This window comes from Micromys minutus (genome assembly GCF_963924665.1).
Source record: "Micromys minutus genome assembly, chromosome: 21".
NCBI lineage: Eukaryota > Metazoa > Chordata > Mammalia > Rodentia > Muridae > Micromys > Micromys minutus.
This window is the reverse complement of record NC_137956.1, coordinates 52,355,569-52,375,469: the sequence shown is the minus strand read 5'-3', so window position 1 is coordinate 52,375,469 and position 19,901 is coordinate 52,355,569. Positions and strand designations below refer to the sequence as shown.

The 19,901-nt window shown below is 38.5% G+C and overlaps 1 protein-coding gene across 1 annotated transcript; it reads left to right on the top strand.

Annotated features, from left to right (window-relative positions):
• The first annotated feature begins 8,627 nt into the window (after positions 1 to 8,627).
• On the top strand, positions 8,628 to 16,136 carry LOC308434532 (C-C chemokine receptor type 1). Its single transcript, XM_080934845.1, has 2 exons — positions 8,628 to 9,003; positions 12,869 to 16,136. The coding sequence occupies exon 2, from the start codon at positions 12,936 to 12,938 to the stop codon at positions 14,001 to 14,003; it is 1,068 nt and encodes a 355-aa protein (XP_080790971.1). The 5' UTR covers positions 8,628 to 9,003; positions 12,869 to 12,935; the 3' UTR covers positions 14,004 to 16,136.
• The last annotated feature ends 3,765 nt before the right edge of the window (positions 16,137 to 19,901 follow it).

Below are 19,901 nucleotides of genomic sequence, written 5' to 3'. Positions count from 1 at the left end.
ACAAATTGAACCACATTCTCAGTGATTATGGAACCACCTGAGTACCCAATTGTGTGTACTCTGAACCTGGAAGTCAATGGCAGCTCACAGATGCCTCCTCTACCACACCCACACTGCAGGACCTGAGCTCTTCTAATGCCTGGAACTCAAGGTCAACGTATTTGAGTCCTATTGAGGCACTGCTTTGTTGTCTGAGTAGGAAAGTCTTTAGAGAGAGCAGGTAACCCCATTTTCAATGGCTGCCATCTGCTTACTTTGAGAGACTTTACTGGGTTTGATAACTCCATTCACTGGGTTTATATCATGCTGAGAAGAGATAGACCTTTATTTTGTAGTGCTTTATTCCTCACAATAAATTCTCTCCCTGTGACTTCTGTCCCTGCGATACATACGGATTCATTTGTCTTACTCTATGTTGAATAGAAACTCTTAATCTTGGTGTAATAAATTTTATCAAATTTTGCTTCTGCTTTTTAAATAGTGTTTGAAGGCTTCGTGGGCCCATCTTTTCTAATCTGTCCAATATTTTCTTTCATTGCTGCAATATTTCACTTTTTTAGATCTTTAATCTGATATATAATGGCAACAATTTGCTGAATTTCTCAGAGATTAGTTATTTCAATTTTTGAAGTATAGATGACAGTGGCATTTGCTTGATGAGATTGTCATGAAGAATAACTGGCAGCACACACAAAGTACAGATGTGAATGTCTGCCACATAGTATCATGTAAGTGAATGTATAGTTAAAATAAATGGATCTAGTTATAATGTTTCTATAAGTCATAAAATATGTGAAGATGAAGCAAAAAACCCAGAGATTGTTCTAATAATTAAAGCTTCAGAAATAACAACCAGAGAAAATAAATTTATTTTTTTCATGATGAGAAGGCGATGTCAGCAAGGGCATTAAGAAGCCATAATGTAGGCAGATTTTGTTTTCTTCTTTGTCTAGTTTTTATGTTGTACAAAGATTTGGTCTTTATAGCTTTGTGTACTCTAAAGATTGGCCAATATTTATTTCTGGTCTTCTCACTTCCCATTCTCACTTTCTAGAGTAAGAGTTTCCTGTCTAAAAAGAGCTGATAGACTGTTTTTCTGTGCCACATCTGGATACTACTTTCCTAAAAGCATTGCTCAGGATACTCCTTGTACCCTGCTATATCTCCATAATGGGGAAGCCATCAAGCAACACTTTAGCTAGAGTGATATGCCAGCTGTCTTGCCCTGTTAGAGTAGCTTGGTCCTTCAACATCCTTGGGAAAATAGTAGTTTTATCATTACTATGACAGAATACCCACCACCAAATAGAAATTTAAGGAAGGAAGGGTTCATTTGGCTCACAGTTTAAAATTATATAAAAGTGTGAGTGACTGTGGGTTAAGATTCAGGAAAATCTCACAAACAATATCTTGAACTCTGTTAAAGCCCAAATGTGTCCTGAGTTCCTTGTGATCTGTGCATAGTAATAATTTATTTGATGATCTTTTCAGTCTATGTTCTTATCTTATCCTATAAACCTGTACCTTAGAAACAACCTTAGGATTTCATTTTCTAAAGAAAAGTTCCTGAGCAGGTGAGACGATTCTGTGGATAAAAACATTTGCTACATAAAACTGAGTTGGTATCCAGAACTCATGGCTGAAGGACAGAACAAACTCCTGGATGTTGTCTTTGCACATCACACCCACACAGACACATAACATAAACACACAATAATAATATTTTTAAATTTATAAGAACATTTCTTAGATAAGTATAAGTATAGTGAAACAATTTTGCTTAATCTTTTAAATCCCTGAACAATATAACTCAAAAAGCTACCCAGAATCCTATATATAGCTATTGTCAAGATACTATACGAGGCTGAGAATACTTGCCTAGTGTGCACAAAGCTTTCAGTTTGATCCCTAGGGCTACATAAACACAAGATGGTATTACAGGCCTATATTCCCAGCACTGAGGATGCAAAGTCAGGAAGATAAAGAGATCAAAATCAACATGAGCTATGTAAAAACATGTCTCAAAAAATAATAAATCTGAAATGACTCCCTGAGTGAAATGCTTACTGAACGAGCATGTCCTTGAGGACATGAGTTCTAATCCCTGGAACCCATATAAATTCAGAGGTTGTAATCTGCATCTTTAATACCAGTTCTCCTAAAGAAACACTGGAGGCAGAGACAGAATCTCTGGATGATCCTGAGTCATTTAGCTTGGGGTATCCAGTAGTGAATAATAAATTTTAAAAAAAGATACTGCCTCAAGCAAGGTAGAAATCTAAGAGCAAAACTAGAAATTGCCTTCTGACACACATGCATTGTCAGGCTCATACCCACAATCACATACATGCCTGTTCATATACATGTGTGCTTGAACATGTGCATGCATATACACAAGCAAATCCAGGAAGATTAAAAAACTAATAAGGCCACATTTTCCACAGTGATTACTAACTGGACTGAGCCTATGGAACAGACCTGTGGTTCCATAATCCCAGAAACTGGGAGGACCAGACAGGAATGTCATGAGTTTGAATCTTGCCTGAGCTATATAACAAAACCCTGTCTCAAAAATATCTCTTTATAAAACACTTAAATGTGGTTATTCTCCTCTCTTCAGCAGCTACACCCACTCTAAGGTGTGTCCTACTGTCCTGTTATATGTCTGGCCTCTGTGTTTAATTTTTTATGCCATGACCATTTTATGTCAGGAATAGAAAAAAAATACCTATATTTCTCCATACAGTGTCAAAATGTACTGAACAAGCAATAAAGTTACAAGTCATATCAGTTTGTTGACTACAGTTTGCCAAGTAATCCCAATACTGCTGGCAGTAATCAATAACAGACTCCTTTATTCCAATAATATCTGTGTTCATATATGTACCTATGTGTTTTGTGTTTGCACATGTGCATATACACATATGCAGGCTAGAAGACAGCTTAACACCCTCAGATAGCATCCATCTTTTTTTTTCTTTTTTTTTTATTGGATATTTTCTTTATTTACATTTCAAATGTTATCCCCTTTCCTGGTTTCCTCTCTGGAAACACCCATCCCACCCACCCCCGCTTCTATGAGGGTGCTCCCCCACCTACCCATCCACTCCCTCCTGCCTCTCCGCCCTGGCATGTAGGGGTACACTAGGGAAACCAGCCTTCACAGGTCCAAGGTCCTCTCCTCCCATTGATACCCAACAAGGCCATCCTCTGCTACATATGCAGCTAGACCCACGGATCCCTCCATGTGTGCTCTTTGATTGGTAGTTTAGTCTCTGGGAGCTCTGGAGGGTCTGGTCATTTGATTTTACTATGGGGTTGCAAACCCCTTCAACTCCTTCAGTCTTTTCTCTAACTCCTCGTTTGGGGACCCCTTTTTAAAAATTCTTTTTATTTTGTGTATATGAATTCCACGGGCCTAGGATCATGGAGACCAGAAGTGAGTATAGCATTTCTTGGAGCTAGATTTCAGATGGTTGTAAGCCACCCATTGTGGGTTTTAAGGACTGAAAACCATGAGCTATCTTTCTAGCCTTGGCCTTGATTTTTGAGACAAGTCTCTCATTGACCTAGAGCTCAAAAAGCTAAGCTGGCTATCCATTAAATCAAAGGGATCTGTCTGTCTTCTCTCCAGCACTAGCATCACAAATTCATGCCAATATGCCCAGCCTTTTAAATATGGGTTTTGAGGGATCAACTCATGTCTCCATGTTTGTGAGGTAAGCAATTTACCAACTGACCTTTCACCCCAGCACGTTAATTCCATGTTAATTAACATTAGCTCTCAGATCACAAATTAACACTTCACACAACAGTATACAAATATACAGGTTACAGAATTGCAAAGAAAATGTTAAAGAGGCTCCATAATTCAGAGACACTATCCTGAAGAGTGAGGTAAAGAACACAGGTACAAGGAAAAGTCTATAGGGACCAGATAAAAAGTCTTTCCTGCAGTCTCAAACCTGTTCAAGGCCAGAGGTACCAAATGTGGGTCTGGATAGCAAGCTAATGGGGTTGTTTAAAGTGGGCAAAGTGTCACTAAGCTTGAGTTGGAACCCAGAATAGAATCAAGGAACCTTCACAGAGGCGATTTTTTTTTGGACCAGGCTCAAGATGAGTGACTAGGTAATCAGTCAGCATGCTTACCACTTGTCAGTCTTGGGATATTCCTTCATATTCCTTCTTTTATTGCACCAGGTAAGAAGATTCCATTTACTGTAGTTGATAAGTTCACGTGTCTGGTTTTTTTGATATGATGTTGTATGTTTTCACATGTCAATACTTATAGTATAATTAAATAATAAGTTTGTGCCTCTTAGTATGTTGGCAAACAGTGATTGCTTATTTATATAAACAAGATGTGGAGTCATTTTTTCTTGGTATTGGTGTAAAAATTGGAGTAACTCTATTCAAGACTATGCTGTATAAAATGACATTGTTTAAGGCTAGGCATTATCTGAAAGTTGATATAACATAGTGAAGCCAGAGCTGTCTCAGCCTATCCTCATTATATGAAATTTTTCCTTAAGTTCAAACTGCCTCAAACCAACTCATCCTGAAATTCTTCTCTGTGAGTTACTCAAGATTTTAGTTTCACCTAAATAGAAGTCTCTGAAAAGAAGCTGTCAGTCTGCATGACCTACAGCATTGTTATAACCCTCACTTCACTGACCAGTGGACATTTTCAAAGCACATTTTCATTTGTACTTTCTAAAATGCTGCTTTGTGGTGACAAAGGTCAGGATAAAGCCCATTTTGAAGACATACAACAATGGGACAAGTGATGGTTACTGTGGTGGTATCACCAGAAGCACTATTGTTTGAACTTTATTCTTTTTACTGAAAATATTTTATATAATATATTCTGATTATAGTTTCTCATACCCATATTCTTCCCATTTATTCCTCACCTCCATGCTTGTCTGTGTCTACACTCTTTCTGTCTTTCATTACTAAACAAATAAGCATCTAAGTAATAATAATAAAAATAAAATAAGATAAAACAAAAACAAGTCTGAATAGGACACAAACTAAAAGAAGAAAAGGAGCCAAAGAAAAACAGCAAGAAATACATGGATATGGAGACACATATGTTCACACACACAAGAATCCCATAAAAACACAAAGTCAGAAGCCATAATGTATATACAAAGAGCCTACAGGATAAATAAATGATTAAATAAATGTCCTGACATAATATTATGGGACAAAGAACCTCCAAAGATGCTAATGAGTTCATTTTGAGTTGATCATCTACTGCTGAGCATGAGAACTTACCCTTAAAGGTTTGTTTCCCTTTAAGGACTCCTTTGAAGAAAACTTCATTTGCAAGTGGTTATCAATTGGAGATAGCTTCTGGATTAGGAGAGGGGTCATGTGCCCATTTCACCTTTCACTTCTGGGTCCCTTTCTGGTAAAGGCCTGTGCAGGTCCTTTACATGTTACCACAGTCTCTGTAAGTGCATATATGCGTTGGTCATTCTGTGGTTAGAAAGCTTTGCTTACTTGTGGTCTTCCAACTTTTTGCATCTTACACGCTGTCTGCTTCCTCTTCTGCAGGGTTCCCTGAGCCCTGAGGAGAGGGAATTGATGAAAATATCCCATTCAGAGCTGAGTGTTCTAAGGTCTTCCACTCTCTGTACATTATCTGGCTGTGGATCTCTGTATTTGTTCCCATATGCCTCAAGAGAGAGTTTTATTTGAAGATGGCTGAGTACTGACCTACAAAAATATAGCAATATGTCAATAGAAGTCATTTTATTGCTATGTTCCTTTAGCACAGTGGTTCTCAATTTTCTAATGCTGTGACTTTTTAATATAGTCCTGTATATTGTGATGACCTCCAACCCATAAAATTATTTCATTGCTATTTCATAACTGCAATTTTTTCCTGGTGTGCATTATAAAATAAATATTGAATACACAGGATATCTAATATGTATCCCCTGTCAAAGGGCCATTCAAACCCAAAGGAGTCACAACTTATAGGATGAAAACTACTTCTTTGGCAAAATATTAGTATTTTGTTTTCCCCTAGATCCTGGGCCTATTTAGTTTCAGGTTCTTGACCACTAGAGCAGTGTTGGGTATGGGTCTCATCTTTCGGAGTAAGCCTTAAATTAAATCAGAACTTGATTGGGTACTCCCACAAGTAAACAACCACCATTGTACCACTGTATCCTGCAGGCACGTCACCATTGCAGATCTAAAGGTTCATAGCAGTGTGGGTCTTGTAGTATGCAAGGTACCTTCCAGTACCATGAACATTGGGGTATATTAGTCCACTGGGGTGAATGCTCTAGGTAGACTCCTGCCATATCCAATGAGTTGTGTAGGTATCGTCTTCAGTAATAGGGTCCTCATGCCAGTTTGTAGAGAACAACAACCTTGGGAATAGACTGGGTTATTTGGAGGTTCCCATGAGACCCCTTTGGTCGACAACTCAATTATATGTAAACCTTTCCAGGTACTGGAAGCTTCATCTGGTGACAAGAGATAAACATCTGGAACTTTGTCTTTCAATTATTTGGCAATTTTATTTAGATCAATTTAATGTGTGTATGTATTTCAGGATGATTCTACTGTATTAGGTTTCCATATCACCCCTCAAATGACCCTTAGATTTTTATGTCCATCCTCATATCCCTCCCTCAATCCCATCTTCCTTCCCTTCCACATTTGATCCTCACATTCCAGCCCAGCCCTCATTCATTCATAGCTATCCATTCTATTTCTCCTTCCCTAGGGTAATCCATTGCTTCCCCATAGTCCCTTACTCTATACATATCTCTGTGGCAATATGGATTATAGCCTGATTATTAATAATTTAACAGCTAAATCCTCATATAAGTGAATACCTACCATATTTGTCTTTGTGTCTGTGTTACCTCACTCAGGATGAATTTTTTTCTAACTTTTTCTGTCTGAAAATGTTATTTTTAATGCCTGAGTAATATTCTATTGTGTAAATTTATCACATTTTTGTTATCCATTTTCTGTTGATGGACATCTAAGTTGTTTCTATTTCTGGCTATTATGAATAGAGCAGTAATGATCATGGTTGAGCAAGTGTCTCTAGTATGAGGTAGAGTTCTTTAGGCATATGCCCAAGACTGGTATAGCTGAATCTTGAGTTAGGTTAATACCCAGCTTCCTGAGAAACCAACACACTTATTTCCATTGTGGCTGTACAAGTTTTACCCTTCTACCAGCAATGGATAAGAGTTTCCCTTACTCATGTATTCAGCAGCATGAGTTGTCATTTGTTTTACTAATCTCGGCCATTCTGACTAATATAAAATGAAATCCCAGGGAAATGCATTTCCCTGATAGCTAAGGGTGACTAAAATATTCCTTTAAGTGTTTCTCGGCCATTTGAGTTTTTCCTTTAAAGAATTCTCTATTTACATCTGTATCCTATTTTTAAATCAGGTTATTTGTTTCCTTTATGCTTCAGTTTTTCATCACTTTATATATTTTAAATGGTATACCTCTGTAGAATGTGTAATTAGTACTAAAAAAATCCAATTTTATATCCTGTTGCTTTGCAAAAATGATGGCGTCCTTTGCTTTACAGAAGCCTTTCATTTTAATGAAGTCCTATTTACTAATTGTTGTTCTTAGTACCTGTGCTATCACGTTATATTTAGAAAGCTTTTTTCTGTGCCAGTGAGTTCAACCTATTTTCCATTTTTCTATCAGAGTATATCTGGCCTGATATTGACATCTTTGAAATATTTGAAGCTGAGTTTTATACAGGGTAATAGGTATGCATCTATTTGCATTCTTCTACATACATCCATTCAGTTTGACCCTCACCATTTGTTGATGATGCTGTACTTTCCCCAGTGTGTATTTCTGGCTTATTTATTGTTGAGCCAGACTTTCTGATGTTCTTTATGTGCTCTTCCATCTCATACTTCTTCCAGCAGCCAAAGTGGTTAGTATTCTCATTTGACAGATTTGGACCTAAGGCACAAAGAGGTGTAGGAAGGTTCTGAGGTTTGCACTCATGTGGCCATGTTTGGCCAGTGCATACATAAACCAAAAGTATCAAGGGAAGGAGAGTCTACAGCCATATTACCCTAAAAATATCTAGTGGGTGTTTTGTATGGTTTCTTTATTTGTTCATTTTTTGAGACAAGAATCACAATGTAGTCCTGGCTGTCCTGGACTTCACTATGTAAACTAGACTGTCCTGGATCTCACAGAAATCCTCCTGCCTCTGCCTCTTTAATACAAAGATTAAAAGCATGTAACACCATACATACCAGAAAAAGACAGGGAAACAGCCTATACCATGCTCTCTCATGCCAGATATTATTCAGAGAAAAACATTCCTTGAAGTTTGATGGGGAAAGGATTTGGGAGAAGAGAGGTATGGGAGCAGTTAGAGTACAACTAGAAATAACTTGGTTATAGGACCCCAAAGAGACAGGGGTCCTCTCTAGGTCCTCATTCATCGGCCAAATAAATTTGAGGAACAGTATATGAGTTCTGGTTTAGACATTTCCATTTGCAATCTTTAGAAGGGGGCGGCTCCTTGCTGACCACAAGAACTCTATGACTAGCCCTACATTTACACACCCACATCAATTGCTCCATGAGTCCTAAGAACAGCGCATTGTCACACACACAGTCAAATTCAACTCCATCCAACCCCTCCCTGCACAATCTTTGTAGGACAGAACTCCCTCTGAAACGACTGGAACTTTACTGGAACTGGAGCAGAGAGGACAGAAAAAAACACCTTTAGGAAACTTGGACCTCAGGAATTTACCACTGGTGAACTGTGGTGCTTCATAGGCAGCCAACCATAAAAAAGAAGAACTTTACACCATTCTTGTCATTCTGAAAGACTATAAAGCCAGAACCCAATCTTCATCATCACACAGGAAGCCAAGAACTTCCTACTAGATTTGGACCTGGAACCTTGAATTCATAAAGACCCCCAAAGGCCCAGAAGCAAAGTCTGTGTGGACAAAGTACTCTGGAAACACAGTAAGTGATGTTTGTCATTTCTATGCTATCAGCTACTGTGAAAGGCAGTCAAAGTCACGAGTGCAGTTCAGGGATCCTCAATCTTAGACAGGGCTTTGAGAACCAGACAGAACCTATGTAGCTTATTGCTACTGATAAAAACAGTTAATACTTGAGAAATGCTGATGATGCTAGACATATTATTACGGCTGGATGCTCAGGAATAAAACTTTTTTAGAGAGTGATACCGAGAAATTTGTTGTTGATGATTAATTAAGATAGTAAATAAACATAAAGAGACAAGAAATGCCTTCATAGAAAGTTATTTTTAAAGTTATCCTTGCAAAACTTGCCCAAAGACCAACAAAATATAACATATAAAGAAACAGTAGGAAGAGAAAATATGTTAGTAAGAAAAATCATTGAAAATGTAAGACTGACAAAATTCTGGACCAATTTCTTAAGATTACAACTGAAATTACAAAAATAAAATTACTGCTGTCTTAGAGGAAAAGAAAAGTCACCCTCTAGAGGTAGCAGACAGACAGATAAAATCTTGGGATGCAATGGCTGTAGGAATGGTGGTTTATGCTAAAGAGAGATGTGTAGGATGGACACTAACAAATGCCTAATTTGCTTTCTATTCCATGGCTGGAAAGAGAAGGAACAACTATAGATTTTCAAACAATAAGAAACCCTTAGATTTTCATAGACAGTTTGTCTCTCCACAACAAACAGCAAGATGCACTAGAAAGCTGTAGAAAATATGTAGCAATGGCCTTATATTAGGATACATGACAGACAGGTCTGGGCTGTTCAATCAGAAAGGGTTGGGTAGTGGAATGCTAGAAAGTACACAAAACTGACCTCTCCCTAAAATGGAGAACTATAGTTAGTAACGCTTGCTGGTGTCTATGCTGGACAGTTGAAAGTTATCTACATGTTGTGAGGAGGGAGCAGAAGCACACAACTGACTCTCATGAGCCACAATAAGCAACTGGCTTCACTCTGGGCCTGGGGACTTCTTACCATCTCTTCTCAGACATAAGAGAAAGGCAACACAACTCTAGGGATCTACATGAACACTGTGCAAGGGACCTGGGCAGACTTCTACAAGAAATGGTTCACAAGCCTGGGAGGGTCAATGGCTAAATGGGCCTTCAGTTTCTCCTCCAACCACAGTCCAGCTCATGTCTCCTTAGCAGCAGTGTGCCCTGGAACTGCTACAACCTGACAGCTTAGGGAGAACAGATAGAGCTGAGGTCTCTCCATAGGCATGAGCTGTTGAATATAGTACCTGATAGTGCTGAACTCACACTGCCTTCACCTTGGCTACAGTGCCTTAGGAACTCCTGAAGACCACCTTGCTCCACATGACATTGCTCCCCAACTTTTATTGACTCTGCACTAGAGCTGTCAGCTGTCAGCTGTCTAACAGTCTTGATTGCCAAGCTGGATGCCTACCCTCTTCAGCACTATCATGAGCAGCAGCAGGAAGCAGAAATCTCTGCCTCAGTCACTCAAGTCTCCCCAGTGAAAGCTGACAGGGAAGACATGAAGGAGTGACCACAGGGACAGTGCCAGTAGCAAATGAAGAGACCCCCTTCTTGATACTTCATCAGGATAGTTCCCCTTTTCCCCATGTGTCTTAGTGTTCAAAGCCCACTGTTCCAGAACATACTTGTAATCAGGAAACATTTACTAAAGACCCCAGAAGTTAGAGCAGTTGAAGCCCAGGGTGATCGCAGGACTGACGTGGCAGGTGCAGCATAATTAGCTGATAGGTACTTGGGTCAAATACTAAAACTCTGGTCAATGACAACATACTAAAAATTTTACTTTATTTTACATTTCTTAGGTTTTATTTCACATGTGCCATTTTTGCATATTTAAAAAATACTGGGGACAATTCAGTGCATGTGCAGTGTGTAATGACAGCCAGAGTAATGCGAAGTCAACTCTGGATACCTCAAAAATCTCCCTTAGCTGTTTTAAAATATTCAAATATGCCTTATCCACCATAGTTACCTTGCTGTGCTATAGAGCATGAGAAGAATTGTGTTGTGCAGTTTCAGCCCTGTCCTGTTTACTGTCCTCTCTCCTTACAAACTCTGTCCACCCTTCTTCCAAACTCTCCTCAGACTCGGTAACCACTACTTGACTTTCTAATTCTGTGAGACAAGCTTTCTGGAGATTCATAGCATGTGAATCATGTGAACTGTCATTGACAGTTAAGAAAAATCAATGTCTATGTTTCCTATGAAGAAACCCAGTAAGGAGAGAAAGAATCCAGACATTGCAGTCAGAACATCTGCTAATAGCAGGTGTTGGAGCAGGACCACTGCATGACAGTTGGGCTTCTGATATTCACTGTCTGGGGGTAGAGGGATACTTTTCACATTGCTTCATAGCATCTTTGCAAGGTAAGCATTCATCACTCTCCCCTGTTCCAGATGAAGAACTTAGGCTCAAAGAAACAGATTGATTCATCTAAAGTCACACAGCTAGTATGTTACAATAAAGTTCATATTTCCCTTTTTGAGTGATTCTTCAAAAAGCTAACTGGAAAGAATTTGTGTACAAACATACATGGTGCAGAAGAAATCCTACAGTAGCAATCTAACTATTGGTTCCTTTATTTATCTTGAGGCAATCCTGATTTAAAACAACAACAACAACAACTCAGAGCCCATTTCAGCAGTGTCCCAGTTGCCATCAAGCTCTGTGTGCTGTCCCCTGTTGGATTCAGGCATCTCTTTCTCCTTGAGCCCACTTTCCATTTCTATCTCCAGGTCATGTCCTTCTCCTGGCTGTCTCATGGTACTCACTAGGGCTGCTGAGTCAACTGTAAACCTACCTATAGCATGTAAAGGCCATGTTATAGGGATCAGCTTAAACCAAACAACCAACTTTGTATCTTGAATCTCAAGCTATAGTGAGGGTTGTCCTACTAGGAATTTTCTGTATCAGCTGTATTTATCTGAGATTACTATAATTTTTGCATTAACTAACATTCATTATGTAACATTACAACTGAAAATAATATTTTGTAGACTCTTGAACAACAGAAAAAATACTTTTCATAGCTATGAACTTTTGTTATTATCTCCAACTGTCCTCCTCCCCAGAGTTTTCATGGAGAAGCCATTGGCAAGCCAGTGCCATGATTAGAGGCAGGAGAGTGCAATTATTTTGAGCTGGGATAAAACAACACACTCCTAGATCTCTACTCCAGTTCTCATGCTGTATCTTGTGCCACATTTCAGTAACCCTGGGCAATCTGTACCTCTGTGTCATTGCTCCTAATGTCTTGTGCCATACTGCAGTATCCTGTGGCAATTTGTTCCCCTGTTTCTTCACTCCTAAATATGTACAATTTGCCTACTTAATAGATTTTGGACATAAAGTCCAAACTCAGTTGTTTGGGGTTGATATGAAATCTTCAGTTATAACAGTGAGATAAAATCTTATTTTGTAAAAACTATCTGAAGAGACAAAGGGGGCCCCTGGGAACAGGAGAGGTGGGTAAAGAAGGGTAGGGGAGTGTGGGAATAGACTCAACATGCAATGTGTTTTAAACCGTTAAAAAAAAAAGAAATACATTTTGTATGGAAATTTTAAAACTAAATATTTTGTGTGAATAAAACTCTTCTTTGTGTTTGATCCAATGATCTCCTTACACAGTCATTCTTGGAATAATTGAATGAATTACACACACACTCATTTGTTTATTCTGTACCCATTTTAGTCTTCAAAGTCCATATAAGTAGAAAATGCTATGGCTCCTTACCCTCCATTGCATCCCTAAGATTTGGTAATCACTAAGTATCAGTCATCAGTTTATTAGTTAAAGACATATAACCATTTTTTTGTCTTTGTTGCCCAGGACTCATTGTCTTTAATAGAAAAGTAAATATAGAAGCTACTGTTCCTGACCAGTTCCTCACCAAAGGATGGAGATTACAGATATCACAGAAGGCTACCCCACAACCACAGAATATGACTATGGGGACTCTACTCCATGCCAAAAGACTGCTGTAAGAGCCTTTGGGGCTGGACTCCTGCCCCCACTGTACTCTCTCGTGTTCATCATTGGAGTGGTAGGCAATATCCTGGTGATTCTGGTGCTCATGCAGCATAGGAGGCTTCAAAGCATGACCAGCATCTATCTATTCAACCTGGCTGTCTCTGATCTGGTATTCCTTTTCACTTTACCTTTCTGGATTGACTACAAACTGAAAGACAACTGGGTTTTTGGTGATGCCATGTGCAAGCTTCTCTCTGGGTGTTATTACCTGGGCTTATACAGTGAGATCTTCTTTATCATCTTGCTGACAATTGACAGGTACCTGGCTATTGTCCATGCAGTGTTTGCCCTGAGAGCCCGAACTGTCACTTTTGGCATCATCACTAGTATCATCATCTGGGTCCTAGCCATCTTAGCTTCTATTCCTGCCTTATACTTTTTCAAAGCCCAGTGGGAGTTCACTCACCATACCTGTAGTCCTCATTTCCCCTACGAGAGCCTGAAGCAGTGGAAGAGGTTTCAAGCTCTAAAGCTGAACCTCCTTGGACTAATTTTGCCTCTGATAGTCATGATAATCTGTTATTCAGGGATCATTAGAATTCTACTCAAACGACCCAGCGAGAAGAAGGCCAAAGCTGTGCGTCTGATATTTGTTATTACACTTCTATTCTTCCTCCTCTGGACCCCCTACAATCTGACTGTATTTGTTTCTGCTTTCCAAGATGCTCTATTCACCAATCAGTGTGAGCAGAGCAAGCAGCTGGACCTGGCCATGCAAGTGACTGAGGTGATTGCCTACACCCACTGTTGTGTCAACCCAATCATTTATGTATTTGTGGGAGAGAGGTTCTGGAAGTACCTTCGGCAGCTATTTCAAAGGCATGTGGCTATACCACTGGCAAAATGGCTGCCCTTCCTCTCTGTGGACCAACTAGAAAGGACCAGTTCCATATCTCCATCCACAGGAGAACACGAGCTCTCTGCTGGCTTATGATTCAGACCCTAGGTATCAACCAAGGTCTGGAAGAGAGTGGGGAGATAGTATATAGCTCTCCAAGACAGATACTGACAGCGGTTACAGTGAGGATTCCCATGTAGGGTCAAAGGGAACTTGGAGGTAGCTTAGGTACAATTCACCTCTTTAATGGTTTCCTTAAACTTCTCTCTGTTAGAAAGGAGGTGAATAAACAAAGTGGGACATTCCAGAAATGGGGATAACAGTGCCAATGAGTGGCTTGGGCCCAACTAGAGATAGGATCTATGGTTATTAACTTAAAAAAATCAAAGCCACTACTTTCACTGAACTCAATGAATCCTAATGATGTGATATTCTGAGAAAATTTTAAAGCATTATCATAAAGAAGACTTTTGCATGTTTGCATATTGACATATATTATTAAGTATAAGATACTATATCAAAAATTAAAATTGTAACAAACCAAAGTTTTCCTATCCAGTTATTTTAGATAATTAGCAAAGATACAAATAGATCACAAAATAAATGCAGTAGCATTGATATGAAAATACTGATCACGAGGAATTAAGTTATTTTATATTTTATATAAGTTGTTTTGGATGCTAAAAGTGGTAAATAAATATTTCATTTTACTAATGAAAATACACAGTACAAGTCTAAAAATGACAAAAACAATTACTGACTTGTAGTTTGATAAAAAAATTTAAATTAGAGCAGCATTTCCAAAAAGGAATTTGAAAAGTTCAAGAATACTCAAAAGTGAAGTAGTCAATTTTAGGGTAATATTAGCAAATGCTATTAAAATGTCATATAGTTTAATGATTTTGGAAATATTAAATATCAGTTAAAATGGTATATGTTAAAGAATTTTTATTGATCTGAGAATGTGTTCATAGTATTATTTAATTAAAATGGAAAATAAAATGCTGGAAAAATGGCTCACTGGTAAAGGCACTTCTCACCAAGCTTATTAACCTGAGTAAACTTTAGGAACCCACATGATGAAACATCTATCAATTGGCAAATAGAAAAAAATACATATTTGTTAAGTGGGGTTCTTCTATAAGATTTATTTTTATTTTTATATATTAGTATTTGTCTTTGTGTATATATATATATATATGCCATAGGTATGCCTGGAAGTCAAAGATAATGTCAGATTGACAAGAACCAGAGTTACAAACTGTTGGGCTATCATGTGGGTACTGAAAACCAAACCCAAGCCTTGTGCAAGAGTAACAAGTATCCTACCCAGCAAAATAAGCTGGTATGGTGACAAATGCCATAATCCCTACACTAGGGAGTCAGAGGTTGGTGGCTACTTCAAGACCTGGTTTACAAAACTAATTCCATCGCCAAGGCTGTTTCACAGAAATCCTGCATCAAAACAATCAAAGAAATAAGCAAACAAAGCAGCAAAATGCCAGCATCTTTTATGTGATAAGAGAGCCTCAGAAACATAATGCTATTTGAAAAGATTCAGCCTCAAGAAACCACCTCTTATGTGATTTCACTCATGTGCAAAGCCCAAAAGGCAAATGTAGAAACAGAAAGTAGATCAGCTTGAAACATTCTGGGCTGGAAACAGACTGTGAAGAGTGTGAGTGAACTTGGTAGAAGGATGGGAAAAACAAACTTAGGATGCCTGCATCAATTAATATTAAAACATTCTACCTTATAAATGGAATGAACATACGTCACTATATGCAGAACATACCTTATAAAGTTACTAAAATTTATGTGAATGTTAAAAAAAAAACTTTTATAGAGGCATAAAAAGGGTGTTATATTCCCAGGAACCAGGGTCATACCCAATTGTAGAATAAACCTCCTGACATAGATACTGGGAATCAAACTCAGGTACTATGCAAGAGCAGAACATGCCTTTAACCACCAAGCCATCTCTCCAGCCCATAAAATAAATGTAAATTTTACCTCTGAAAAATATTTAAAACTTGTCACAAAAAAACTGGCAAAAAAGAAAATGTTCTACTTTTTTAGTGTTCCCTGTTTTTGTAATAATTATGCCTTATGTATGATTTAATGTCACCATTTTACACAGAATTTGTTATTATAAAAATGTCATTAATAGAATTATTGTCTAACATAGAATATTCCAATACAGTAACATCAATTATCACCTCTCTAAGAAGTCCCAGAACTTAAAATAAAAAATATTTTGCCAAACTAATAGGACTCAAAAATATCAGATTGTAGATGTTAATGTCCCTAGTAATGCTGGTAAAGACTGATATATATGTATAACTTTCAAAAACAGTGTCTTCTGTTAGGTTGTGAGCTATTCTGAAAGCAATAAACACCATCCCTTCCTACTTCCTCTGGAATGCTTCAACACAATAGTTAGTCTGCAAAAGGTGAGCACCCTCACAATTGGTCTCACATATGCTTGGTACAGTAAGACTGGAAATGTCACCTATTGGAAAAGGAATCCATGTGGGGTCTTCTCTTTGGCAAGCATGACTATGTAACAGTATAACCACTTCAGAGTTTTTCACAGCTTTAAGCTACATATTTGTTTCCATCTATGTTTTGTATGTGTGTAGTTTTAGAACATATCTCTGTCTTCTCCTTATTAAAAGGGATGAAGCTGATATTCCTCAAGATATTTCTTTCTTAGACACCCATTCTCAGATATTTTCAGTAGAACATTTGTTGCAAAAAGAAACAAAGCAAATGTTTACACCATACTTAACTACTTCATTCTAGGCATCTACGTGTGACATCTGGGCTGTGAGTTGTCTTCACATAGCACCATTACATTTCAATACTTTCCACTCCCTACACTGTCATAGACAGTCCATCCTTGTTGACTGCAGCCACCTATCTGGCCTTCTGTAGGATATCCTTCTTATGTCAGCCATCCACAATATACCCAAGAATTATCTCCTTTCACCCAGAGGAAAGTGGCCTCTTAGACACTCTAGTTGTCCTGCACAGATAACCAGGTCTTAAATACAGATAGCTGAAAGGACTTTGCAGATAGGATTAAGTCAAGGCTCTTGAAATGGAGATGTTATCCTAGTAGGTTTTAAATATATAGCAGGTCCTCCAGGAATGAGAAGACCTAATGTGATTCATTTTAAAACAGACAGACATGTTAGGCCTTAAATTTCAGTTTCCCAAAGAAGAAGGCAAGGCTTCTCAGGAGAGTCACATACAATGGATCACTAGTCAATAGCTACCCTGACATGTGGCCGAGAGAGATAATGAGCCCAGAATTGGGACAGTCTCTGGAATTCTTCAAGTCTTCACCAAAAATGATAGAACTATCATAGTAACCAATCAAAATTGTACCAAGTCACTGCCACACTCTAGTCCACCATGTTAGAGGTTATCTAACCCTTCTAGAAGATTCCACTATCCTGCATAAAAAGGGATCTGTAAGCTCCTCTGGTCATTCCATTCTGATCAATGGTTGACCACCACATGCTGGTTGTTTCTAAAGAATACATGCTTTTTGCTCTTGCATACTATTTGATACTAGGGTCTCCATTCAGTGATTCTTGGACCCTAACAAGAGGAAGGTAAAGGGAAATGAATTACTGAAAAGGAGAAGGCAAAACAACAACACCAAAAGTCACAACTGAGAAATCCTTCCAGCCAAAACCAATTTTTAAAAAACAAAAAATAGATTTTCCTATGGAGTCAGTAGAGGAAACCATCTCTTTTAATCCCAGTAAGAATCATTTGAAATCTCTGACATCCACACTGTAGGAGAATAAATATGTGTTGTTTGGAGACCTAACATCTGTGTGAAACTGTTATAGTGGGTTCAGGAAATTCATATAGACACTATGGTCACAGTTTTATCCTTCTTATAGCCAGGAACCTAACCAAATGACAGTTGATACCTGCCCCTCCTTCCTTTCCCATCTAGAAACCTTAATCCCAAATATCTTATAGCATCTATCTTGTTCTTGTTAATGTTGTTTTGTCTTTTTGAGACAAGTTCTTACTGTGTAACTCAAACAAGCCTTCAGTTTGTTATGTAGCAAAGTCTGACAATGGCTTCAAGTGCCGAGATTACAGGCATTGACTCTCAAGTTCGGCTATATTTTTCATACTTAGAAACTCATCTCAAGGACATCATTATAACCACTAACATGTTGCAAGACCTACAGTCACTTGCAGTCTTTCAGTTCCACATTTCATCCCTTACGAAGGCTTAAAGAGTCCATAGAAGGTTATTTCCAGGTCAGAAATCCCCCTATAATAGGCCAAAAGAAGGCCATTATCCTTTTATGCTCCTCTAGCAAGTAGGAATTGTTTTCTTCCAATAATTCTCAAGGCTATTCGCTTATTCTGGGCTGGCCAATCTACAACATGAGAACCTAGGCAGTAGTGAACACAAGGAGCATCTGAAGAAGATAAAGATCAACCACTGTCTGCCATGTTCTTTGTGTGCCATGTAGTACGATGGGAAAAAGAGAGGTGCCCTCCTCCCACCCCTCCCCTGGCCATCTATGGCAAACAGGGAAGCTGGACCCATCCTTCACTAGCAATACTGGGGAGAACGGACCCTCTACCTTGCCTGGGCAGCACATAGATCTGGTCCTGCTGGCATGGGCTCTTGGTCTTGGATGGGCTGACCTGGGGTCATGAGAGTGGGAGAGCTGGCTCTGTCCCTTGCGGATTGTAGCACTGGATGAGCTAGCCTAGGTAGTGCTGGAGAACTTAACCTGGTGGTGTGGGTTTGGGAGAGTTGAAGGGCTGACCAGCTCATATATGACCCAGACCCAGTTCCAGGGCTTCGAATTGGCCCATCCCAAAATATCCTGCTGGAGAGCATGAAGGAGCCTGTAATACAGATCCAAAGCTGCAGGATTTCTGTGACAAAAGCAACAACAAGATACCCGTGAGGGGTCTAAGTGAGGATCCAGTATTGATAGTGTAGTGGAAGCCAAAGGTTTCAAACCAAACCAATGACTCATTGCAGTGAGTATTTGTAAAGAAGTGTGAACAAAAAGGTATACCGAGAGATACACTATAGATTCCATATGAGATTGTTTTTCTCCCCCCCCCCTTTCCCCTTTTCTTTTGATGGGAAGGTTGCAGGGGCAGATACAAAGGGATGGGGAGATGAGTGGGTTTAAGGTGCATAATGTGAAATTTACAAAGAATCAATAAACAGTTAAAAATTTAAAAAGAGTAGCAACTAATATATTGAACCAGAATCTGAGTAATAGAGAGTTGGTATTTTTGTTTTTTTAACACTTTAAAAACCACAAAGGTAATTTTGATGTACCATTTTGATTGAAAATAATTTTTCTTGATCACTGACTGAAAATCAGAAGTAACTTTGGCTATGCTAGTAGTATCTAATGAATTGATGCTTTGAATGCTATGAAACATCTGTAATTTGGACGACAGGTCCTGGAACAAAGATTCTGTAGCTCAGAACATCAATGTAGCTGAAGTCGAGAAACTCTATCTTAAAGGAGCCACACAAGTCTTTGTCTTGGTTACTGGCATCAGCTTAATGAACTCAATCAGGTTCACTGAAACTAATACAAATGTGGCTTTAGTACCTAATCCAATTGAATCTTGCTTAGTAACCATACAGAATGTGCAGCTAGGCCTCTCAGTGCCAAAACTCACTTTGTTGTTAGTGCTACTGTCTTCACTAAAGAGAAGAGAAAATAATTTAAATCCAGTTTTTCTTTATTCAGCAATGTAAAAATATGTCATTTGATATTACTGCTCCCACTCATTTTCCTATTCAAGATAGATAGTATATGATACATGGTATACATTTTAGTAAAGGAATATAAAATAATTTCTATAACTACACATTTAGCGAGTACTGCTGAGCTTTACTTATTTATTTTCTGATAAAGCAAAAGGTCAGTATCCAAAAATAAAAGTAGCACAAAATTCCCTGGAAACCATTGCTCA